The 26,931-nt window shown below is 36.1% G+C and overlaps 3 protein-coding genes and 1 non-coding gene across 4 annotated transcripts in view; 1 reads left to right on the top strand and 3 right to left on the bottom strand.

Moving 5' to 3' along the window:
- Window positions 1-510, bottom strand: part of LOC145786089 (uncharacterized) — a 30,291-nt gene extending 29,781 nt beyond the window's left edge. The window contains exons 1-2 of the mRNA XM_082597733.1: window positions 385-510; window positions 95-128 (exon numbers count right to left, since the gene is read on the bottom strand). Of these exons, the coding sequence (XP_082453859.1) occupies window positions 95-128; window positions 385-468 (118 nt within the window). The 5' untranslated portion in view covers window positions 469-510. The remainder of the gene's footprint in view (window positions 1-94; window positions 129-384) is intronic.
- A 2,847-nt stretch (window positions 511-3,357) lies between these two features.
- On the top strand, window positions 3,358-3,476 carry LOC145787011 (5S ribosomal RNA). The gene has a single exon (XR_014291339.1). It is a non-coding gene; the product is annotated as a 5S ribosomal RNA (ribosomal RNA).
- A 3,284-nt stretch (window positions 3,477-6,760) lies between these two features.
- Window positions 6,761-18,909, bottom strand: LOC145786092 (uncharacterized). Its single transcript, XM_082597735.1, has 5 exons — window positions 18,863-18,909; window positions 18,587-18,723; window positions 18,068-18,233; window positions 16,720-16,858; window positions 6,761-10,517 (listed from the first exon to the last, which is right to left on the bottom strand). Exons 2-5 carry the CDS (start codon window positions 18,715-18,717, stop codon window positions 10,321-10,323), a joined length of 633 nt encoding a protein of 210 aa, XP_082453861.1. The 5' UTR covers window positions 18,718-18,723; window positions 18,863-18,909; the 3' UTR covers window positions 6,761-10,320.
- A 1,579-nt stretch (window positions 18,910-20,488) lies between these two features.
- Window positions 20,489-26,189, bottom strand: LOC145786153 (uncharacterized). The gene is made up of 8 exons (XM_082597804.1): window positions 25,948-26,189; window positions 24,405-24,534; window positions 24,095-24,224; window positions 23,132-23,266; window positions 22,508-22,671; window positions 21,494-21,623; window positions 21,017-21,167; window positions 20,489-20,678 (listed from the first exon to the last, which is right to left on the bottom strand). The coding sequence occupies exons 1-8, from the start codon at window positions 26,187-26,189 to the stop codon at window positions 20,489-20,491; spliced, it is 1,272 nt and encodes a 423-aa protein (XP_082453930.1).
- Window positions 26,190-26,931: the final 742 nt, after the last annotated feature.

Genomic DNA, 26,931 nt, shown 5'->3' with positions numbered 1-26,931 from the left:
ATACAAAATTATTTCGACTCAAGCTACTTTTCAGTCATAGGCGACACCAAGAAGAAATCTTGCAATAACAATTTTAGTCAAAATTTAAACTTACCAATTGTTGGCTGCGCAGCACCATCAGATTGGTTCTAAGAATATAAGAGTTTAGTTTTTAGCAAATCATATTGTTTTATTTTTTGTTATTTAATTGTTCACTGTAACATGGCGTTCTAGAAGACCCAAGAGTTTTGATCCCGTATTATGCCACCGTTAGGTTATAGGACCCCATATTAAGCTTTGAAAACATCTGTAGCCTATAAAAGGTAATTTGTACCAGCTAAGCGGCTATTAATTTAATAATTAACAATTATTTCACAGATCGTAAAAACACATGCATTGACTTACTATTGCAACTATTCCAATGATAAGGGCGATGAAAGATATTACAAGAGATACAACAGTTACAAACTTCCACAGTAACGTGTCCATTTTGCAGGTTTCACTGCTCAAAGAAGTCGCTTGATGCGGACTTGGGCTGACTGCTTTCACTTCAAAATGACAAAGGTTGTAGGCCTACTTACAAACTAAAAACAGTATCATTAAAAGAAACCTATGAAAACCGTGTTTTAGAAACGCATTATTTGTAGTAGCCTACATCTTCTGAACTAAACTGATTAAAGCAATCTTTTTTATTTTTGACACTTAGGCTAACCCTTCTTCGTTAAAAGTAATAATATTTTAAAACAAGCTGACTTGAGCCAATTTAGGCACTGCCATTTTTTACTAATTTTTGTTTTATGTGCAAAGCAATGTCTTAAATCTTATATCATAGAATTTTATTCTCTTATTTAGCTTTCGTTACTCGATTGAACCAAAATATTTTTTTAAATGAACCAGAAACTATCACTGAACGAATAGCAGTGGATTCAAGCACGTTTTACTCTGCTGTCAGTTCCCCGATAACACCAAATCTCGAAAAAGTAGTTGGGCATGCCAATCTGGTTACAGTTGTAATAATTAATCCATTTGAAACGTGACGGTTTCAAATCAACTTTGAGAAATTTAGCGCAACAAAAGCACGACATGGAGAAAAGTGGGAAAAAAAATTTCTTCTGATTACTAGTGCACATATTTGATAGGACTGTACTGCAGTGGCCGATGGGAGACGTTAAGCCTACTCAAATAGATTATGTAGTGTTCTCGAGTAATTTTTCACCAAACTAGAAGATAAACTGTTTTTTTAATACCGTGTCAGTATATGGCATGGCAAGGATGCCAGTTAGATGAGACTAATACAAAAAAAATCAACATGTACCAAACTAATCACATATTAATTGTTACTGGCATTGTGCTATCCATTTGGTCATCAACCAAGAACTTGCGATAGTAGAAGTTTTTTTTTTGTTTATTTATATTCTTCCAAATTTTGTCTTTGGCTGATTAAGTCTAGAAATGGGAAAATTGTAATCGATGAGGTCACATTTTTTCATATTATCATAATCATAAAAGATAAATCTAATTGCAATTTTATTCAAACACATTGTCACAAAAATTGCAAGCACTGATTCCTTCAAAAGAAATTAGCCTAAAAGAATTATTTCATTTAAATCGTTTTTTAGAAGCTAAAATTCGCCTAAATCCTGTTTCGTATGCAGATATATTTTCCTTTGTTTGATTGATATCAAACTTTTTAAAGTTTTAAAACTTACAAAACTAGGCTTTATCAGTACCGGGTTTATAAAAGAAATTGTGAGGCACCAGAGTTTCAATCAAAAACGAATCTTCCAAGACAAAATAGATAATGTACTAGGTCTAATTGACTTTTAAGCAATTACAATAGCTTGGTGGGGAGACTATGGAACTTGCCCGGAAAAACTTAAAAAAATGTAGGTTATTTTGTTTGGGTGACTTTTATGGCCGAATAATGATTTTTTACTTTGAGCACACCTTCATTTGACCAAATTTATCACTTAAAACTTCATTCTATCAAAGTTGGAAGTTTAAAGTTTTAATTAAAATAATTTTAGTAATGTAGCTCATTTATCAAAACGGTTTATTGTGTTATATAGTCTTTCAGTAAAAGTTCTATAATCCTTCAGAGTTGTCCCCACCCTCCACCATACTATTTAACAAGTTATTACTTCTGTATTCCGAAATCTTCCAATATTTTGTTAGTTGTTGAAGGGCAAGTAAAACTTTTACCCCAAAGTTCACTGATAGGCCTACACCCGAATCCTATGTCGCCAGTTAGACTAACGAAATGTATGAAAGCAAAAAAGTTTCTTGTTCTTTTTTTTTGTGAGGGGAGAAGAAACATGACCAAGTGCGCTCCCAGACTTACTATTTATATCGTTATTGGTTTAGATATAACTTACACTATTTAGATCATATAATTGTTGCATAATTAGAGAAATTATCTAATTTCAATGAAGGCAACAATCATTAGTGATATTGACATCAGAGGAAAACATTTATACTTTGTGACTACAAATGTTTTTGTTATATACAAAAACAGGTTTTTGGCATACCTGTGTACTGAAGAACGTACCTCAGTCAGTCAGCTTAAAAAGAAAAAATTCTGGCTATTTAAGAATGAGCACACATTTGCAATGTCATATGCTTACTTGGCTTGTCGCGAACTGGCTACGCTATTCGGATGAGATCAAACTTCCAAGACAGAAAATCAATGTAACAAACCGTTGATTTGCTCTCTGGGCTGGTTGAAACAAGTTTAAGGTTAGCCTACATTGTTCATAATTTAGTTCATTCGGTTACCATTGAAAGGAATGTACTTCCTCAAGATGACGCAACAAAGCAAGAGGCAGATGACAAAAGTAATAGCAGTCAACAACAGCAGCAGCTATGCCTCCGATCGGACCAGGACAAGATTTCCCTAAAACAATAGGTAGCCACTTTAACAAGTCGAAACTCTGCCACTGAAATTGACTACAATGCAACCGCCAACCAATCAGAACGTGTTATAAGAGGCTACTGTCCAATTGTGACCCTTCTAGCACTCATCCAGAGAGCTAATGCTTGTTTTGAACTTTATTTGGTAATTACAGAAGTAAAAGAGCAATAGCAGTGGTGAGAATCGAACACGCGTCAATGAAATGACTACTTTCTAGCCCTAACCCTAACCCCTAAACCAACCAGCTGACAAAAAATCCATCACTTAATTTGCTTTCAATGATCTTGTTTTCCCCATTTATTACGTCACTTAAACCGTAGCTTATGATTGGTTGGCGGTTTCATTCTAGTCAATTTCAGTGGCAGAATTTCGACTTGTTAAAGTGGCTACCAAAACAATACATAGATCATTTAGTTAGAACTTTGTTCAGAAAGCAATATAAAAGCGTTGTTTTAAACTGCACTGACGCCTACGACCATATCACGTTGAGAACACCCCATCTCGTCCGATCTGGGAAGTTAAGCAACGTCGAGCCTGGTTAGTACTTGGATGGGTGACCGCCTGGGAATACCACGTGTTGTAGGCTTTTTTCTTTTTTTTTCTTTTGATCTTTAATAAAAGATATCTCGATACTACTACATTTAGGACAAAAATTTATGCATTTTACGTCATGAAAAGAGACCATTTCGTGAAAAACCTGGCATCGAATCCCAGCCTGGGCAGCTACGTTTGAAACGGGGACTGCTTCAATTTGGTTTTAGACTAGCAGCTGTTTAACTAAAATGGAGATAAGCAGTATCTTTTTAAGCGGACATTAATGTCTTCCTCTTCTGTAGCTGTAGTAGTTTTAAATCTGGATTCCACCAGTTCATTCCACGGGGTCCACTGGTTCTTAATGGACACTTGCCTTAAAAAAAACATGCAATGCATATACTTCGCTTGCTGAATCACAAACCGGCAGCACATATTGGGATACTTTTGTTTTAAACTGTTCCGACATAAAGAGACGAAAAATGTGAAAATATTTGGCTAACAACAAAATTAACAACCAAGTTGACATATCCCAGGGTTAATAGAAGTATGATCACTGACCGACTAATATACCGTATATGGGTTAAGTAAACTATACCTTGTACGAAATGCAGGGAAATGCCCACTTAGGAAAGATTTTCGAAATTTAGTGCCAGCCTGCTTGAAAGCCATCAAGCACAGAAAAATATTTTAACCAATTTTTGGGACAAATTAAATATCTTTCGGTTGGTTGTTCGCTTAACACAAAAATCAATAAATCTTAGAACGCAAAAAGTATCGTTAAGTTGGTTATAAAGTACATGACTTTGCTCCCAAAATTAACGATTTCTTAAGCCTTCCATATATTTTTCTTTGGTTTTCGTTTCAACTCAATAAAGCCTAAACCAGGGTTACTCAACTAATCTTAACAAAGGTCCAGTTTGACCAGCTGTAGGCTATATTTTTAACGGTCCGGTGAATATGTTATTTCACACGCACCCACGAAAGTTAAACTAAGTTATCTGTACCAAACCACTTTTTAGGTAAAATGTAACTCGAATTGGATTTCTGAGAAAGTGTTGGGAAGTTTGGGAGTCGAAGCACCCCTGCAAGTAGGATAATCACAGTAAAAAGTGCTTCCTCTCAGTAGAAATCTGTTTAAAGAAGCCCTGAAACGTGGTAATGAGGTTATTCTTCCAAAAGCTCAAGGTTCACCATCAACACCCAGAAGGTCCGCCAGTTGAGTAGCCCTGGCCTAAACGATATTTTTTATCATAGAATTTAAGAGACCGACAAGATCTGTTAACAGAAAATGAAGAGGAAAATATAAATAAGGCATGGGTGTGTGGAGGGAAAACGTCTGCGGAGAGGCAGGAAATTAAGAGTTAAGGGTATTTCAAAAAAAAATTATTCGAAAAAAGCAGACTTGTTTTGCCTGGTACAAAATTCGAAGGTTTGCCATAAACTACAAATCAAAGGATGCCCCAAAAAGCAGCACAAGCAATAACACCTTAAAACGCTTCATAAGAATTTTCTACATACACTACAGTACTACACTACTGTGAGAAATATAGGCTCACACTTTATGATTTATCATAAATCTAACCTCGTTTCTATTTCAGAGATCAGACAAGTCATCATAATATTAATTTAATGTCGGCCTAACTTAAAAACTAAGATAATGAAATGTTAAAATAAACCAGGACAACATTTTTGCTTACTCCATTGAAAACGAATATTGTTTGTCGAAGTTACGGTTTCACCATACCGATCGTAGCCTACTCTTCAGTTAATCAGAAAAAAAGCAGCAGAAAAGAGTAGGCTAATTTAGTTTCCCGCGTTTTTACTTATCGCTTGATCTGCTTCCTCTCGGGGTAGGCTAGCATTTGTTTGTTATACTTGTCGAGTCGTACAGTGAGTTTTCAAAAGCGTCGCTTGCAGTTTTGGAAGAAAAAAAAGCTTCATGTATGGCACCATCACGATAATGGTCTGTTAAAATTTTGTTGAAGACTAGGCCTACAGTAGCCTATATGGGAAATCAAAACGATTGTTGTTTATTTGTGGCTTGCTGGTTCACTGTTGTTCTTGAATTAAAATAATGCGAATTCCTGTTGTATTGCCTAGTCTGACATGTTTTTGGTAATGAATTATTTATTGACCAACTTGCAGGCGATTGTACGGCCAACCAACGAGAGCTCTTGTACGAATATGTGAAGCTTCAAAGGGCATGCAGTAACGGCTGCAGTATAAAAACGCATACTTGTGTGATTGCTGAACAACGCATCGCGCTCTCTTGCTAAAAAAGAGTTTGATTGGCTTTAAACCAGGGGTGTGCAACCTTTGTTACAGGAGGGCCAGATATAAATAATTGGGTGAAACCGCGGGCCGCACGTTTATTTAACATATGATTTCTAGTAGTTGCAGGCACAAAAGAGTAGTTTTTCTTGTTATTCATGTTATTCTTATATTAGGGGTTATCTCCTTCCAGAAATAGTAAGTTAGGACGCATAAATTTCTGAAGAAAACTGCTATTCAAATTTATTGTCACACCGTCTTTAAACGAGCTCAGTGAGAAGTTTGCAGCTGGCTTCTTTTCCTGACGGCTTTTTCCAAATTTACTTGGAAGTGGTCGCAATTCGAAGTCCATTTTCCAAGTGTTGGTCTGTCAGAACCGATCAATAGGGAGATTTCATGACGCCCGTTTTAGAAAAAAATGTTCGCACAAATACGTTGAGCCAAAAAGTGCCATTTTTGAAGCCATGAATTTTTCAAATGTGGAAAGTCATCTTAGTTGAAATGTTTTCGGTAAAAACCGCCAAGATTCATTTCTAAATACTTTGCTTTCAAATCCTTTTTCTCTTGAAGATCAATCCGTTCAAGTTGGATATCAGCTGGTGCTTTGTCAATGTCCGTGTTGAATGGCGAAGAGAATATATCAAACAAATGTTCATGAGATTGAAGTCCTTGAAACGAGCCAAAAATTCATACAACAATTTTTCAAATTTAGTTTTCTTCTCCGGATGCATTCCATAGTCTCTCAAAGTTGGAAAGTGGAAAAGATGTCCTGTCTGTATGTGAGCTTTCCAAAGTCGTACTTTGTTCATAATGCCTTTTATGTGACCATACATTTTTAGAAATAATTGATTAAACTACCATTCAACGTTTTATAGGCAGAGAAAACTTTTTCTCGAACCGTAGAAAATTTCATGATTAGATCACCGCTTCAATGCGTGATGGAAAGCTACAGCTAAATCTGCATCTGGCATTACAGAGTGCAAAAAACAGTGTTGCAGAACGCGTTTTCGAATATTAAATTCTCATCAGTGCAACTACGTTTATGAACGCAATAACAACGGTTAACTTTAAACTCAATACAATACATTACAAACATTATAAGGACATATTCTCAGTGTTCAATTGAATATTAATAAATCCAGAGACATCAGAATAGAAAATTAAATACAATGGATTGGCGGTGGCCGGTGGGAGACTTCTAAAATGGTTAACAGAAGGTGCGAAATCTACAATATTCCACTCCACAATGAATTGTTCAAACGTACCAGACTAAACTAAATTACCCTATAAACATGTTTCAAAAAACCCAATTCAAAATTAGCACATCTTCGCGGGCCACATAATTTTTCTTCCCGGGCCACATTTGGCCCGCGGGCCGCACGTTGCACACCCCTGCTTTAAACCGTTTACACATCTAAGAAATAGGCGCCGCTGTTGGGAAATCAGGTAAAACGAATTTGTGAATCTGTTTTCTCGTGAACCCCAATCATGTTTCGCTTCATCTTTTTTCGCTCAATCAGCGTGAAAGGATAAACCAAAACGAAAAATAAATAACATTGCAGGTAACCATTCGCACGTGAGTGTCACCTTCGATCAATAAATTATAAAATCAAATAGACATCAAATTTCATATTTATTCAATTGTTAAAGAGCCACGGACAACTTGCGTAGTCGTATAAATCAAATCAAGAAATGGTCCGATGTAAAATAATAATATTATGGTTATATTTATTGTCGCTTTACAAATGCTCATTTTCATTTTTGTATCACGTTTACAATGTCATCATAGTATTACCCAACTTATTCTAACTGCGTTACTCAAGAAAGAACAAATTTGTACCGTTGTGGCATGAACCGACCTCAGATCTACCAACACAAGAACCAAAGGTCATAACCATTCGGCCACTGAGCTGACCAACGAAACTGAGAGTTAAGACTATAAAGAGGTGTGGTTTTTTCTTACATATATTCAGTGAACATTGTGCAGATGTGCTCATCACAATAATTGCGGCTGCAGTCAACAAGCAGCTTACGCCATTGAAAATAAGATAAACTTTTGTCTACTGTACACAATTAAAAATCACTTGTCAGATTTCTATTTGGCAATTCGGTAAGGAACAAGATTAAAATTAGGTTGAGGCTTGTTGCAAATATTTAGTTAAACATTTATTCTTTGCTGTAACTAGCTCAGTGGCCGACTGGTTATCGCCTTTTGCTTTTGTGCTGTGCAAGTCTAAGATCGACTCCAGGTTGGGTCATGCCTAAGACTTTACAAACGTTAGCAATTGTATTCTTTCTTGCATAACGCAGTGAAGATAAGTAGGGTGATAATAATGCGATAACTTCATAAATATGATACAAATTGAAAATTAGTCCTGTCGTTAAAAGACCTTAGCAAATGAAAAGCGACATTGACCATATGATTATATTTCGTTAGTTTGAAAAAGACAAGTGGAACTAAAATAAATTGATGGGTCACTTGATGACCCAAGGGCCATTGGTTTGCCATCTCTAATCTCTCGTAGTAAAAGCCGCAAGTACATAAAATGAAATAAAACTCTCTTAATCTACTGCATACGATAAAAATAAGCAAGTTGCCCGTTTGCAGCCTGTAATCTAAATTATTCTGAATCTAAAAGCTTATGCTTCTTTTTGTAACATTTATGTTATCCGACATATGAACCATTTTCGCATCTTTTGTATCATCCCACCACGCCAAACCCTATTTATTAAATCAACGTTTGCTTTTGCCTTCACACGCGTTGCATCATTTAACTTCGAAATTTTATTTTGCTTGGTATTTTCTTTAAAGATGCACGTTGCCATTGTGCGCAGATCGTCAAAGAAGCAATAAAATAACTCAGATGTTTTTGCTTTTACGTTCACATTGATCAGATAAACGTTGAAACTGTTACTGGATAATCCCAATGAACATCTAAACTTCTTTTCAGCATTCTAAAATATTGTAATCGAATTGAATGAAAAACTTTGCTCAAACATAAAATGAGACATTCAAAAACCACAAAATAAAAAACTTTAAGACAGTAAAAGTAAGCTATACTTCTATGACACAAACTAACAATAACATGAACAAATAGTTAGTGAGACAGCTCTTATTGACTTCTAAGCATCAAAGCATTGAAATGTGATAAAGTTCTTGATGAAGATGTCCTCAATGAAATACAATAACTCATTTCTGTCCATTTTATAGCGCACTTACTGACTTCGTGAAACTGTTTCAAGAGGTCCGTGGACCTCCAAGAGGTCTGTGGACTCCTGCTTGGAAACCACTGATCTAGTTGCATAATAATCGTTAAAATAAATCAAAATAACACAAACAAATAAGTTCTAGACTCTAGAGTTACGTTATAAAAGTAGTTTTAGAGAAGTAGGAAAACAGAGCTGGTATATGAAACTACAGGACTTGGGTTGTAATATTTAATATTTCAGCATGCGTATAGCAAAAGTTATAATCAAGTTTAACATTCATAAAGTATTAATACTAAATGACTGAAATTAATTACAATCTACACTGAGCTACGTACAAACACAACTGAAAAACAAACACAAAAGGTGTCAACATTCTGTTAGAAACTATGCGGGAGTGCAATCACAAGACAAGGTAGCGAGAGGTAACAACAATTACAAATATCTGTTGTTTTGTTTAGATGAATTAAGTTATTTTCCTGACGAGGACAAAAAGTTTTGCCGAAAACGTTCGAATTTATGTATTTATCTTTTATTTTAAGTGTTTTTTTGGATTATGCAATTCAATCCTATTAAATTGTAGTCAATTATCTGTCTATGGTGCTCCTTGCATATAGTTTCTATCTCCCCAAATTTGTCTCTCGGCTACGTTAGGCTGCTCATCTTAAACACCGTTATATTAATCTTTAAAAACTATTTATGACAGACTACTTATGTATTAATCGCAGTAAATCAAGGAAGCAAAGCTGTTGTTCCACGATTTTATATTGTTTTATTTGTTTTCTGTGTGTATTGCTGTATCTCTTATATTGCCCTTTTTTGTGTCGCTATAGAAGCTTCCACCATCTTGTTATAATGTTTTGTTTTTTACAAAGTAACAGAGCATGCAGAATAGATAGGTAAGATAATTTGTTTTTGATGGTTTCGCAAAATATTCGCTGCAACTAAAATGCTGTAGATTGCGTTGCTCGATTAAAAGAACAAGAAATCTATATTTTCTCCCTCAAAAGAATTTTTCAAAACGTTTGTTTGCAAACAAACCAGGTAAAGATAATAGTTGTCAAAACAAAACATAAGGTGGGCTTATGTTTATAAATTAGACCGTAAGTCTCATTAATATACCAAATAAACGCAAAACCATGCCACGTTTTGTATTTTGATTATATTAAGTTACTTTGTTTTCACATAAATTAGTCAAAAATTTATTATCGCTTATTTGCATCATCAACCGAATAGCTCACGGCAGGTCATTGGCTAGCGCTAGTTTGAGTCATAATTTTAACATCAGCACGTTTCTGAATGGAGTGAAAAATTCACAAAGTAAAACAATTAACGGCCAGAAGAACATCCACAAGTTGATTTAAAAAACAAAAAAACTGTTGCATTCAGTAACTGCAACTACTGGTTTTTTTTTTCTTTTACATATGCTGTCCACTTAATTCTATATTTTGTAGTTTAACAATGTTTTCATTACTACTGTGATCATTGAACAGCATGCGGTGACGATTGGAAGGAATAAACTTCCGCAAGAGAAAGCCGCTGACCAAAACACAGACGATAAAAGTTACAGCAACAGCAGCCACAATGCCTCCGATGAGATTAGGACAAGAATCACCTGAAATAAAACAAGGATCATTTAAAACAGATAAAACCAAAATGATGATAAATGTCGCAGAGTGAAGTGGAAGACTGCAGTGTGCACGGACGTCCCCACCTGAAGTGGAAATAAAGTTAGAAGAAGAAAAAAGACTCGTAGCCTATATCACGGTCTTAGTGTTTCTTTCTGATTCTTTAATGTGTGGATATCAAACTTCAGTGAAGAAACAAGTCTACCGTAAATAAAAACCATTGTTCAAGGTGTAGTAAGTAAAGTATAGAAGGTAATGGAAAGTGGCCTGTTCTGTTGCGTTTAAACCAGAGGTGACGAACCTGCGGCCCGCGGGCCGCATGTGGCCCGTCAAAGAATTTTGTGCGGCCCGCAAAAAAAATGACAATCGCTCATGCATTAAAGACAAAAGACATCTTAAAGCTGTTTTATGCCTTCACTAGTACACCTTTCCTTTGCTATTTTCTTACCCTAACGACCTAAACACTAACTTTCAGGCAGTGGCGCGGGAACTATTTTTCTTTAGGGGGGGTGAAGCTGCCATAGCGTTGTCAGCTTCTGTGGGCTTCGCCCCCCAGACCCCCATTATCTGCGAGGGCATTATTTTAAAAACTGGTAGTGAGCATCTGGTCACCTCCTGCGTAAAAAAAACGACGCCAAAACACACACATTGGAAATTGTAACAATTAAATGAAGAACGGCAAACGACAAAAAGCTGTTCAGGAAATTAAAATTAAAACGAACAAATTAGAAAGGGACATAAAAACGACAGTTTGTGGAAATGAGCTCTCATACGCTTCCGAAGATTGATTTTCGCTCAGGTGTTTTCTCTATGAATTGTGTCATGAGTTCTTTGACATCGACAGTGTCCAAAATGCTTTGGTGGACAACTGGACATGCATCAACTCAAGATGAGTACCGTGAGTCTTTTTTGTGTCACTGAGCTTCTCAACCACGTTTCCAGGCGTCTTAGAGCAGAACAAGAACGTTCTGATGATGCAGCTGAAACCGAAAAGCAAAGGCAGAGCTCCACGAATTTTCGCGTTTCTTTAAAAAGATCTAGTGTTTGAGGGTTTAGTTGCGATACTATCTCAGCAACCTTTTCAACGAAGTTTGCGGTTTTTGTACTTGCAACAACGCTGAGCAAAGTAAGTTCCGTTTTAAGGCGATCTTTTCTGATGTCATCGGGTAAGCTAATCTCAGTATCAGATCTTTACTCACCGTTTGCAGCCCCTTGAGCACCCCTAATTCCCGCGCCCCTGCTTTCAGGGTTTAAAACTAGAAAATAGGAAAGCTATAAGTAGTCTGGGAGCCTACGACAGAAGATTTCACCCCATAAGATACAAAAGGTTTGACCCCTTAAAGTTACTGGGGTCAACCATGTCACTCACAAAAAGTATGGAAGATTGACCGCGCCGGGTGGAACTGGTCCCTAGAGCCCCCTAAAAAGCCCAAAAAGGGGGTTAATTTCACCCCATAAGGTACATGGACCAAACTTGGTGAAAACGAAGTTCTATGTCAGGACATCACAAAAATATCAAATCTAACAATATTTTCGAGTGGAAAGGTGATGTAAGACCCCCCCGAAAGTGACCCCCCGGGGGGTTAATTTCACCCCATAAGGTACATGGACCAAACTTGGTCAAAACGAAGTCTTATGTCAGGACATCACAAAAATATCAAATCTAACAATATTTTTGGGTGGAAAGGTGATGTAAGATGCCTTCAAAGTGACTTCCCTTAATGTGACCCCCTCGGAACGTTTATTTCACCCCATAAGGTACATGGACCAAACTTGGTCAAAATGAAGTCTTATGTCAGGACATCACAAAAATATCAAATCTAACAATATTTTCGGGTGGAAAGGTGATGTAAGATGACTTCAAAGTGACTTCCCATAATGTGACCCCCTCGGAAGGTGTATTTCACCCCATAAAGTACATGGACCAAACTTGGTCAAAATGAAGTCTTATGTTTGGACATCACAAAAATATCAAATCTAACAATATTTTCGAGTGGAAAGGTGATGTAAGATGACTTCAAAGTGACTTCCCATAATGTGACCCCCTCGGAAGGTTTATTTCACCCCATAAAGTACATGGACCAAACTTGGTCAAAACAAAGTCTTGTCAGGACATCACAAAAATATGAAATCTAACAATAGTTTTGGGAGGAAAGATGATGTAAGACTCACCTAAAGTGACCCCGCAGGGGATTAATTGCACCCCATAAGGTAGGCTACATGGACTAAAGTAGGTTAAATCGAAGTCTTATTTCACGGCATAACAAAAATATCAAATCTAACAATATTTTCGGGTGAAAAGGTGATGTAAGATGTCATCAAAGTAACCCTAAGAGGGTTTATTTCATCATAGAGTACATGGACCAAACGTGGTCAAAACGAAGTCTTATAGGACACCACAAAATATCAAATCTAACAATACTCTCAGTTGGAAAGATGATAAAAGACCTACCCAAAAGTGAATCTCCTCCTATAATTTAATTTACTTCATCCCTTACTCGAACCAACCTTGGTGTAACGGAAGTGCTATGCCAGGACAGTACCAATGGATTAAATCTAAAAATATTTTTATTTAGGTTTTGGTGAAATACATTCACAAGCTGTCCCATGATGCATGAAGTGGAACTATAGCCTACTTTACAAAAAGTTTTTGTATAAATCATGTTCAGTCAATCGAAAAAAGGCAACAGGACATGACAATACATGGCTTTGTAACACCAAAAACAGAAAGTACATGAGAAGCATATAGGCTACAGTAGCCAGAAAATTGATCGAAGATCTTGATACGACCACTAAATGTTGAATTAATCGAACAACTGACTATCCAAATCAAAACGTTTCGAAGTGAATCATTTCGGAACGTTAATTCAGGCAGTAATGAACATTTTCCAGCCGCTACAATAAATAACCCAATAAACCCAATGTAGTAAATTTTTGTTTAATGCCATTTGCTTCATGTCTCTAATCAGTTATTGTAACTGTTCATTCATAAACAGAGATTGTTTGTGTAAATGTAAACGGTCGTTTCTTTATTCTTCATTGTCACTGCTGTCGCTTTCACTTTTTTCGTCTTATTCTTCGTCTTATTTGGATAGTCAGTTGTTCTATTAAGTCAACATTTAGTGGTCGTATCAAGATCTTGGATCAATTTTCTGGCTACAGTATAGCCACGGCGCCGATCCCTATAGGACAGTGGGGACATGTCCCCACCATCTTTTTACATGTCCCCACCATCTTTTTACATGTCCCCATCATCTTTTTACATTATTTTTGTAACGTAAAAGGGAAAATATTACCCGAATGTCACAATTTTACCAGTTAAACGTTTAAAATATGTTGAAAGGAGGGGACAACATTTTTGTTTTATGCGAGGAAGCCCCAACCGTAGTAGAAATGTTTTATTAGGCAGAGAAACCCTAGTGTAACTCGCAAATTGTATTTAATTTTGTTACGCCAGGGCCACACAGTGCAGAGTTTTAGAATTACTTTGAAAGAGTCGTACCAGCATGTAGTGCAGTAAGTGTAGCTTGTGTTACTTTTGTATAAGAAAAAAGCTATTTTTTCAGTTATTATTACATTGAGGTTAAGAGCTGCTGAAATATCTTTACCGGTTTGGCAAAAAATTGTATATAGGAAAATCAGCAGTTGGAAGGCTGACAGGCAGCTTTTTTTCAATTGAAAAAACTCTTACCCTACTCAATTTTTAAAAGACTTGTCACGTTCCAAATCGTCTTCAGTGTGGACATGGCCATGGTCAACCTCCTAAACTTCAAGATCGATCGGTCAGAGTATTTTGCAGTCATTGACAGCTCGCAGCAAAATCTTACTGACTATTTCAAGTCGACCGATCTTGAGCACTACAAAATTCTACAAGAATCACTCTTTAGTGGAAAGCTACAATCACATTTGGTAGACGATTATCATCAGTTCTTTGACACAGAGTCCCTTGCACAAGATTTTCGAATGATATTCAAGAAGATACAATCCGCTGTTCGGCAAATGTTTCCGCAAGTGGAACTTTTGCTCATATCACCAGCCCGCTCGTGTTCAGCTGAACGCTCATTTTCAACTTTGCGACGTATCAAAACTTTGTTACGATCTACCATGACACAGAAACGGCCAAATCATGCAATGGTCTGCTATGTGCACAATAAAGTTTTGAATTCGATCAACCTTCATTACAAGCCAAGGATCAACCAAGGACTTCGTTTTTAGTTCGCCGGAGACTCGTTGCCGAGTTGCAGTGTTTGGACTTCTGCTGTCCAATGCTGACACAGACAATTAAAATACATCGCATTAGACTTGTAGCCTATCTACTGTAGGCCTATTTGTTTGTTTGTTGAACAGACCCCAATCTTTCAGCTCGCTTCGCTCGTCTGCCCTTTCTTTCCTAGTAAATGTCCCCACCAATCTTAGAGAGCGATCGGCGCCCATGACTGTAGCCTATATGCTTCTTATGTACTTTCTGTTTTTGGTGTTACAAAGCCATGTATTGTTACGTCCTGTTGCCTTTTTTAGATTGACTGAATATGATTTATACAAAAACTGTTTGTAAAGTAGGCTATAATTCCATTTCATGCATCATGGGACAGCTTGTGAATGTATTTCACCAAAACCTATATAAGAATATTTGTCGATTTAATCCATTGGTACTGTCCTGGCATAGCACTTCCGTTACACCAAGGTTGGTTCGAGTAAGGAATGAAGTAAGTTAAACTATAGGAGCAGATTCACTTTTGGGTAGGTCTTTTATCATCTTCCCAACTGAGAGTATTGTTAGATTTGATATTTTGTGGTGTCCTATAAGACTTCGTTTTGACCACGTTTGGTCCATGTACTCTATGATGAAATAAACCCTCTGGGGGTTACTTTGATGACATCTTACATCACCTTTCCACCCGAAAATATTGTTAGATTTGATATTTTTGTTATGCCGTGAAATAAGACTTCGATTTAACCTACTTTAGTCCATGTAGCTTACCTTATGGGGTGCAATTAACCCCCTGGGGGGTCACTTTGGGGGAGTCTTACATCATCTTTCCTCCCAAAACTATTGTTAGATTTGATATTTTTGTGATGTCCTGACATAAGACTTCGTTTTGACCAAGTTTGGTCCATGTACTTTATAGGGTGAAATAAACCTTCCGAGGGGGTCACATTATGGGAAGTCACTTTGAAGTCATCTTACATCACCTTTCCACTCGAAAATATTGTTAGATTTGATATTTTTGTGATGTCCAAACATAAGACTTCATTTTGACCAAGTTTGGTCCATGTACTTTATGGGGTGAAATACACCTTCCGAGGGGGTCACATTATGGGAAGTCACTTTGAAGGCATCTTACATCACCTTTCCACCCAAAAATATTGTTAGATTTGATATTTTTGTGATGTCCTGACATAAGACTTCGTTTTGACCAAGTTTGGTCCATGTACCTTATGGGGTGAAATTAACCCCCCGGGGGGTCACTTTCGGGGGGGTCTTACATCACCTTTCCACTCGAAAATATTGTTAGATTTGATATTTTTGTGATGTCCTGACATAGAACTTCGTTTTCACCAAGTTTGGTCCATGTACCTTATGGGGTGAAATTAACCCCCTTTTTGGGCTTTTTAGGGGGCTCTAGGGACCAGATCCACTCGGCGCGGTCAATCTTCCATACTTTTTGTGAGTGACATGGTTGACCCCAGTAACTTCAAGGGGTCAAACCTTTTGTACATTATGGGGTGAAATCTTCTGTCGTAGGCTCTCGGTCTAAAGGTAAAGTTGTGAAAACATTATTTACCAACTTCACCTTGTATTTTTGGTCGATTCCAGTCTATCACGCCATGGAATTTTGACAAGCGCTAAGTTGTGTGGCCCGATAACTAATGTGTAACTGACAAAGTGGCCCGCGACCGCAAAAAGGTTCGTCACCCCTGGTTTAAACAGATGCTGGTGCACAAAGAGATTGCACAGAGTAGCATTTACAATGCAATACAGTAGAAAATTACAATCACAAAAGTTCAAATGATTAAGTTTGATGACCAAAACCTGCACCAAACAAAATCAAAATATTAGGTTGTATTCATATTGGTTCTCTTAAATCGATTCGATATTTTATTTAAATAGGTTACAAATCATGCTGCGTTTTGGTGAAACATTTTCAAATTTCGGGTTTCTAACATTCTAAAACAAATTGTTTGAACCTGGCGTTGCAAGATAATCAACATCGTCTTCTCTACAAACAAATTCCTTTGGAGATAGTTTGTGCGAAAGAAGATTGTGCATTCGCAAAGGTTGCTTGCATCGAAATCTAACGTCTACTGTCGCATCGGTGTTTTGAGCCTGTATTTAAAAAAGTAATATGACATTAAAAAGACTAAAATAATGAGACTTGGTGCCAACCTTTCGTTTAAGTTTATGAATAACAAATCAGACTATCAGGGGCGCCTGAACTGTTTTTGACTGGGGGGAAGGATTATAAAAAGGGGCACTTTTATTGCTGAAAGGCCAATTTGTTTTAAAAGTTTTAAGAAAAGATATACGGTAGCAATAGTGCTCATCTATCAGCTCACTATCGAGTAGGCTAATGATACAAGTGTCCGGTATACAAAGAAGGGCATCATGCTATGTTATAATGATGTAACCTACTAACTGTGTTGCAGAATTTTGTGTCGTAAATATTATTTTGAAGCAAAAACGAAAGAATATAATTAGGCTAAAAGCGAAAAGCAGAAATTGTTATATTGCAAAATGTGCAGTTATAGCTTCATCATCACCATTACGTTCCTTCCTCGTATTGAGGGTTGGATACAATGCGCTATTGTTCTCGACCATGAGCTGTTCGTACTGCATTTTCATAACTTAATTTTGTCCATTTAGTGATGTTTGATGTCCAAATCATTCTTGGTCTACCTTTGTTTCTTTTACAGTTTATCTTCCCTTCTATTAATGATCTTTGTAACAAGTTTTGCCTTATTGTGTGTCCAAAATACTTTAATTTACTTCTTTTGACTATTTGTAAGAGAATTTTGCTTGAATTAAATTTGGATAATACTTCATCGTTAGTGATCTTTTGTTTCCATGAAACTTTTAACATTTGCCTGTATGACCAGAGCTCGAAGGCCGTTTTTCCATTTTTTGTGACTGTCCAAGTTTCAGAGTTGTATAAAAGGGTTGACCAGACATAGCATTTTAATATTCGTTGACGAATTGATAAATTTGAACTTTGATTGATTAAAACATTTTTCATTTTCCAAGTATAGTTCTTGCAATTTCTGTCCGTCTTAGAATTTCATGTTCACACCTCCAATCTTTAGTTATCCGCCCCCCTTCCCCTCCGCTTCTGGCGCCCCTGCAGACTATACACATCAAAAGAGTTACTAAAATAATTGTGACCTTATCGAATAAGGGCTATATAGGCTACGATATTCAATTTACGTCTGCCGTATATTGTCAACTTGATTAGGCAATAATAGTTTTGTTAAAATTACATGTGGGTACTTTTTGATGCAAAGTAAGTTAACTGCAGCTGAGAACTTTTTGTTACTTCACCTCTTCAATCCAAGTTTTGAATTTTTTCATCCTACAATCACATTCAAGATTATTTTCCAAGAGCTCTATCCTCAATTCGTCCAGACTCAAGGTTAAAAATGACGTTGGTGATAATGTTGTCAAGCGGTTTTCTGATAAGTCTATGTATCGGAGAACGGTAGCACCCCTAACAAATACAATCAAACCGCATTACACAAAAAATATTTTCATTAACTAACTAGCAAGTAGCCTAGGCTACAGCGATAAGCAAACCTATCTTCTTCAATCTATCAGTAATTGGTAACTTATTATAGTAATGATAGATGATCTGAATAAAACAAGTCTGAGTCCCGTTCTTTTAAATAATGTTCATCTTTAGGTCGAACGAATAACAAAGCTATTTAAGTTAACTGTATTTTAAACTAAAAAAGGCAAATTCGTGTGACAAAACTTAGCTCCAGCACGTCGGATCATTGAACAAAATGAACAATTTCTTCAAGTTTATACCTGAAGTTAAGCACTGCCAACACATCAACTTACACGAAAGCATTTGGTTCAATAGTGGCGATTTGGTTGTTGTTCAGCAAAAGCTTATCCAACTGACTGCACTTGGAAAATGCATAATTTTTTATCTTGGTGATGAAGTTGTCGCTAAGCACACATGTTCTCATTTCCTCCTAACACAAAGTAACATCTGCTGTATTTGAATCAAACATACAATGTATTTTATAAGGTCAATCGTAGTGAATCGATTTTAGTCAAAAGGCTACTCACCAACTAACTGCATAAGCTATACTGCGGAAAATTAATAATCACCGAATAACTGGATGCAGTGCTTTACCAGAGAGTCAAGCGAAGTTGGAATTTCTGTCAAAGAAATTTTCCGCAAGACCACTGACTTCAAGTTCAGGGTTACCAGAAAATCTTCTTGAAAGGATTTTAATGGGTTTGGCCCAGCATACAGTCTTTGTAAGTTTCTAAACATTTCACATAGCAAAATTTACATTCTGTGCTGCTCATCTATGGTGAAGATGGAACTCTCAGCAACCAAGCAAGATTATTGTAATTACTTGTTACTGGATTTGAAGTTTTTATTTCTCGACAATAATATTTACTACGCAACATCTCTTTGTTTTGAATGAAAAATTGACAACCGACAGACAAATGAACAATTTTGTAACATTTACCAACATTGCTTGTGGTGTTTTATGAAAGGTTGGCAAACCAACGACCATATTTACTTACAATAGTCTTTAAATGGATAGCTATACCATTATATCTAAAGCCATTTCATTTATGTTAACGTTGCATCGATTTCCTTACCTGGTATACATAAATAAATCGTTCGGAATTTCTTTTATTTTGTTGTGATAAAATTCAACCATTCGAAGTTTTGGAAGGCCATAGAAAAAAGTTTTGTCCAAATAAGTCAGATTGTTGTTGTTCAAACTTAAACTCGTGACCTTTGGCAACATGACGCTTGTGTCCGCAAGTATTGTTCGAATGTGATTTCCTAGAAGATACAATTCGAATTTTTATTTGCTACTTAATACTACAAACCTGGAAATCTGTATCAAAACCAAGCAAAAGTAATTGAGTCTTAATGAGATACCAGCAAGCAGCAAAAAAATCTGGCGTTTATGAAACAGTTCAAACCTATAACAATTTCAACCTAGTCAAAGGACAGTTATTTCCATGCCCTAACTGTAAAGTGTACATGTTGGAAATGTTTTAGTAAGTCTAATTAATTAAAATAGTATGGTTTTGCCTGTAGATAGGACATGAATGAAGGTAGGCTAGTACCAATCGACTGCAGACTTATGCTTCTGAAACGAAGTCAGAAAACGTTATCCTTGTACAACATTTATGAGCGGGTGCAACTCGCATAAAGTCTTCCAAACTAAAGATATTAGTTTTAACCTTTTAGAAAAAAAAAAAAATAGGTACGTGCCGAAAACGTTTGAATCATTATGTTATATATTTTGTTTTGTATGTAATACATTATGTTAAACCTGGTAAGGTTACTTTGCTTTGCTTGTCTATGGTTCAGAAAAATAGATGTGTACAAATTATTAAAACATATAGCCTACAGCTTGGAGCAAAATGGTTGGAACGTCTAGTGTCGTCATTCTAATCAAAAATAAATAAGCGAAAATGTAGAAGATACTAAACTCATGTTTAGCAAACGTTTTGAAAGCTAAACTTTTTCATCTTCAATGTTGTCAAAACAATAATGAATTCAATGGGAGTGAAGATGAAAACAATTTAGATTTAAAAACAATTCCTGTACATGAACTTAGCATCTACATTTTGGGTTCTGCGTTTTGATATCTAGTTACTCTTCACAATGTAAACACGATATAGCCTACAACGAAAACAAACAGTTGGTTGTTGAACTAAAATTTTTAAGAAAACCAAAGAACTTGCATATATCCAACGTTCTTAAGGCATACCACGAACATCCAAAACAACAAGATTCTTGTATGGTTTTAAATGCTTGACTTTTAAAACGTTGAGTTTATTTCCATGCAAGCTAAGTGTCTTCACATTCATGGGTATTGGTTTTGGAATTCTTTTAAGAGCAGCATCTGAGCATTTTACTTTGGGGTACTCCTGTGGACTCCCATGTCTTCTGAACAACAACAAAAACATGGTTTAATTACCGAAGCTATTTTTAAAAAGATTAAGAAGGCCAAAAAATAAGCTTTTGAAATATATCCAGTATATACGTTTGAAATTAAGCAGTTTACTGACATTACAAAATGGAATCTTTTTTGTCCTAACACGATTGTTGAAAGTACATTTTTCTTTATTGGAGGAAGAAATCAAGACAGGCCATTCAGTACTAGATTCTTCTAAGTACTGTAAACACTAGGAAGAATAAAGCAAAGTGTAATATTGAGGGAACTTCTTACTATTTCTATTTCTTATCCTCTACCATAACTTATGTTACGCATTATATTTTCTTACGATTTCGAATTGTCTTCAACGTTGGTGGAATTCTCTGGTGGCTTGGGTGAGTATTGCATTCCATTCTCATCATAACATACACATGAAGTTGGGCAACTTCGAGACAGCCTTTTGGCTGGGACAATTTTTCTTGCCGGTTCTTCACCACAACCTTCACAAAACAGACCACGAAATTTCATATTATTGGTTGTATTAAAATACTGAGACGGCAATGAGTTTCTCAAAGGTTTTTGTCGCATATACTGTGCGCTTTAAAGCAGGGCTTTTATTTTGGTTAAAAGTAAAGATGTAGGATAAAAATTGCCGATAAGCTAACTTAGAAGTAAAACTAAAAAAATAATCTACTTGAACAACTTTAGCATTTATGCCATAATCTACGTAATTTTATGTTCTGATTGAGGTCAAGTGATAAATCTGCATAGACCAGAACAGTTTACAAAATGAAAAATAAAGGCTACTTTATATACTAGCCTATACCTCTCCATGGGATGTCATCATATTGGCAGGTGAAGTCATCTGATGATAACTGATGAAACTTCCTTCCATGATTCCGAGCAGGCTGGTTGCATTTCAAACGGATTTCAGTTGCTATGTTGATGTCTTTCATCTAAGAAAACAAACTGGCCTTTGTAGTTTAATAGTTACTTAAAGCAAATTGTTGAAAGGACAATTTAGGTCCGGTACAAATTAAAGACCTGCTCCCTCAAACGAAAAATATGTAAAAAAAAACAATAGGACTTAGAATACGCTGCCTTTTCTCCGTTTTTAGATCGTCAGAAAAAGTTTGTGGCCTCAATAATTCTTCGGACACGGATACACAGCGTTGACCCATCTGTTGAGGCTATTGGCCATTACTATGCGAACTTAAATGATAACTATCAAACAATTGGCCAGGCTGTACAAAGTGGAGAGCTTGTTTCGTAGTTGTTGATATACATGTTCAATTTTCTGACAATAATCTACTATAATGTAATACTGAAAAGAGGTTCAGTAGGTTACAATATCATGGAATAGAACATAATGCTATCAGGAATCGGTTCGACACTTATTGAAACCACTGCGCCGTCTCTTTGTAAGGCACATGATTATAACAAATGTTTTTTGTTATTTCTTTATTATGATATCCAATAACTAGTGCCCACCGAGACAAAACGAGCTTTCGACTGGCATTTCAGTGAACCATATGGCAGTGTTCTTCTTAAAAAGACGACAATTGATAATAATCTACCACTACACAAAATTTTTAGTTGAAATAAGGTAATTGGCAGTGTTGATGTTTAATTGCTCACGAAACAATCATTTTCAAGACTTTAACATAGGCTACATTAAATACAGTGAAATACAACAGTAACCAACACTTGGTTTTGTTTTCCCTAAAGTGAGTTTTATTTCCGTTGATGAGTTTTCGTCGTAATCACAAAATCAAACGCTTACAAAACAATCTGTAAATCAATAAAGCGTCTTAAAAATCAAAACACAATTATTTCTCACATCTTCCAGCCATGATGTGATCCATGCCATCTTACAGTTGCAATTGATTGGATTTTCGTAAAGATTAATGTCCAAATCGTCTTTATTGAAATGATCAAATGTTCCTTCAGATAAATGGTCAATGAAATTGTCAGAAAGATCCAAAATGGCAAGGTTGCGCAAGCCTGAATGAAAGAATTGTTTGAATAAAGTTAAGTTAAAAGGGCGACAGAAGCAGGGTTTCTAACCTCTGCAGTAGAATGATCCTAAAAGCAGCTTCAAAGTAGGCAAGCTGTTTCGAAATTTATGAGCAAAATGGCCGGAATGCTCGACCAATCAGAATGAACGGAAGAGAAACGAAAAGAAACTGAATTTTGTCAAGTCCATGCAGCGTCAATGGTGTAACTATAACTGTGGTTGTGGTATTATGAAAAAGATGTAGTGAACGTAGTTAGGAGAATACGCAGTGGGTGAACATGATTGCGTTGACCCGCTTTATCACATTTTTAATGAAAAAGATTAGCAGATGATAAAGCTATTTTTAGAGAGTAATCAATCCAAGTTTAAAATATGTTTTTAGGAATAATACTTGTTGTTGTTAAGTTATTGTTATTACAAGACGTCAAGCAACAGTAGTTGCAATACCGTTAAAAGCTCCTATTGAAATATTTTTGATCTTGTTTGACGCCATCTGAAGTCTCTGAAGAGATGTGCAGCTCGAAAACGCGTTGGCTGGAAGGCTCTCAATCAGGTTTTCCGACAAATCAGCAAATTGTAACTCTAAAAAACACAGTTTAGAGTTAGACCGCCTCTCAAGTAATTCAAGAGTAATTTTGAAAGCATAGTCAAAATTAGTCTACTTTTGTACTTACTGTACGCAGAACATCAGTTGTATTTCCAATTCAAAAATAAATGCGGACCGAAACAATTGTGACCAAGCCATATTTTAAACTAATTGTCCAGCTTTGATATCATGCACGTTATAAAGTCCGTGTTTTATCGCTTCTACCTTTTTCTGGACCTTTGCTATGTTGGGCATATATTGTTTTTCGTTGTAATGGCCAGAAATAAAAACAAACTGAACTGAAGTGAATGTCGACAAGTTAAGTAGCTTAATATTTTATCACGGAAGTTTTAAAGTGGGTTAACATTTTCAATCGATATTTTCGCTCTCGCTTGAAAGTTAATCTAATAAAACCATTTTAAGTCAAATACTAAATTCACTGACTTTTGAGATGATAACCAAAACACAAAATTTCAAGAAAATTAAACCGATATAGGCTACTGATGGTTTTGTGTACTAGGAGCCCTTGACATTGCATCAGGATATAGTCTTTGGGGATAAAAAGGTTCCAAAACTGTTTGATAAGATTATTTTCACTAAAATTTTTTAACATTCACATCTGACGATTAAATTTCATAGCGTTTTGAACATTTTAAAACAATAAATTACAATGCTACTGCAGCAGGCCAGGTACAACCCTTTGAAAAACACGTAGCCTACCAGTAGGCTATACGACTCATTGTTATTTCATAAGTTTGCAAGCTATTTTAGTGAGGATAAAGGGATAAAGATGCGCAAACTATACTTGTTATAATTGACTTTACTTGACAAGGACTTGATGCGTTCTGGAATTTTTTTCAACTTGCATCCACGTATGTGGAGCGTGTTCAGATGTGTCGTGCTCATCCATTCGTCATGAAATGTCAGTATCGGGTTCCAACCAAGAAAAAGATGCTGAACAGTAGGAAAAAATAAAAAAATTTAATCTACAGGTTGATTCAGTTGATTCAGATAAAATGTTTTTTTTTTATGTAACCTTGTACCTAATGTACGATTATAAAATTTAATTAGCACATAAAGTTATTCAAATTGTGTTTGGTACTTGAAACGTCTTTAGTCAGTTTTTCAACTTACCATCAAATGCAAATTAAATCTGAAATCATCTTGGTAAATCTGAGAAATGACGTTTCTATGAAGAACAAGCACGTTCAAATTTGGGAAGGCTTGAAGGGCTTGAGTTGGAACGAACGAAAGAAAGTTGTTCCTAAACAGAAGCAGCTTGAAAGTTTCGCGATAGGGAACAGCGCAGCATAGGCCAAAGAACGTTCACTGTAGGCTACGAGTGACCGAAGGTATGGACCTATATAGTCTACTAATAGGCCTGTGACTTCTGGTGACAATGACTATGTGTGACAATATTTTATTGTTTAAAAATATGCACTACATTGTTTAAAGTTGACACTTATGCTACAACAATTGTATGAACAATATGTTAATTGCTATTCATAGTAGTATGGTATCATTGCGAGTTATTGTTATTTCAAATCTGGCGCTGACACTGCAGAAACACATCGGCCTGACACTGCAGAAACAGTGTGGGTGCGCATCGGTTGTCTTTATGCAGGCGTCGGGCATTTTCGCTCAACCATATGCACAAATGGGGAATGACCTCTTCCTAATCCTGTAAATGTGGTGCCGAGGAACAGACCGCAGATCACACCATCAATGACTGTATACCATCTTTAAGCCACCTAACGGAGTGGAAAGTCTGCTCGTCATGGATGATGAAACCACAGACTGGCTGCTCTTTAGTAGCCTTTCAGTATATTCCTGGAACATCGTAAATCTGGTGTGGTAAAAAGATAAACTCTCGGCCCCAGAGGCTCACACGACGACGATGTTATTCTAAATGAATTTAAATATTTTTGGCTCCTCATCACTTTAGCTGATTGGCATTGGACCGTAAACAAATGCTAAAGTACATTTGTGGAAGCATAGGCTAAGCATGATGGTTGTGGACTCGGAGTTGGTCAATGTCTTTAATCTGGCTTTGCAATCCCGGTAAGCATATAATCTACACTCAGTGGTAGAATTCAATCTAATTAGCAACTTATAGTTACCAACCGGTATATTAGGCACTCTCGAAAAAGTTATCCATGAACAGGTTTCGAAAAATATATTATTTATAGAAAGCGGTTCGGCGGAACCGGTGCGTAGCCTACCGGCCAAATCCCACCACTGCCTACACTTAAATTGGTCATCAGACAATTGCTGTCCGGGTATTTTCTTTATTTGTCACAAAAGAACGTGTGTAACCTGTGATGATTCCGCAAGCTGGAATCAACCACTTTCTGAGTAATTTAGGATAGGCTATACACAAATAAAATACTGAGTTGCATGCCCCTCTATTGCTTCGTTCTTTCGTTGCAAGTAGATGGGGTACAGAGAATTTATGGAAAATGAAAACCAGGTGCCTAACAAGGTGCAAATCCTTTGGTACAAACTCAAATAACACAAAAAAAAGACAGGCGTTCAGGTTCTATCAAAACATAAAAACATTCTCAAGTCATTTTCTTAAAATCGGTAGTAAAATCGGTCTTTGGCCTATTTCCGTTAATTAACGAGCTATGCACTGTAAAATCGGGTGGTGAACGTAAACCCACACATCAAAACTCACGTAAAAGATACGTAGGTAACATTTGGAAGAAGCAGATTTTCTTTTGACGGAATAACTCTTTGCAAACGGTTAGAACTAATCTTCAATTTTTCGAGACTTATAAAGACCTTCAAATCATCGATATGTAGCTCCACTAAGTCAGTCTCTGATAAAGTGATGCTTTTGACTGTTTGAACATTTAGACTTTCAACAACAAGTTGGGTTTGATTTGCTCCAGTACAAATTAAATGAGGTAGAGGCATTTCATACCACTCCCTGAAATGAAAAAAAAAATTAGACAAAACAAAAACTACAACTGTACATACGTACATAATTATGCAGTTGTAGAAAAACAAAACAAAACTATAACTAAAATTACTTTCAAAATGTTTTGCGAGCGAAATAAGCATAAATAGGAAAGATGTGGCACCTATGGATACAGGGGGACCAATGAAACATCGGGTTATTTAGTTCCCTGTAAAATGTAAAGACTTTTTCCGAATGAGAAACATCAATTCTATAACTATTTCAAATCAAAACCAGAATAGTGGAGATTTCTTTTTTTTGGCTGTGAATAACATTTGCGTGATTTCATAGGTAAAAACAAGTTCTTTTGCTCTCTTTATGTAAGGAATTTTCTTTAGTCCGACTAAACCTACTGTATACCCATAAGTTGTGACACATTGACAAGTAAAAGTATTAAACTAAAAGGTGAATATACGTTTAGCCTATCCAAGCTGAGCATACATAAGTTACAATGTCGTTTTTACATTTTTTGACTATGTGGGACCAATGAAATGGACTATTTCCAAGCGTTTTATCGAACCTTTGTCTTTTAGGTTTTGCCTACTTTTAAGACAAATAAATCAAAATCGGTCTATTTTCTGAATAATAATTGCAGAAAACTGTAACTGATGTTTTAAACACAATGAGCCCAAGTCTGCATTGTGCCTTTGTTTATTTATTTTTTAGATTTGTTTTACTTGTAAATTTTTTATTTTTTTT

The sequence above is a fragment of the Aplidium turbinatum genome, chromosome 17 (assembly GCF_918807975.1).
Source record: "Aplidium turbinatum chromosome 17, kaAplTurb1.1, whole genome shotgun sequence".
NCBI classification, from domain to species: domain Eukaryota; kingdom Metazoa; phylum Chordata; class Ascidiacea; order Aplousobranchia; family Polyclinidae; genus Aplidium; species Aplidium turbinatum.
The sequence above is the reverse complement of the archived record's forward strand: the minus strand, read 5'-3'. Positions and strand labels throughout refer to the sequence as shown.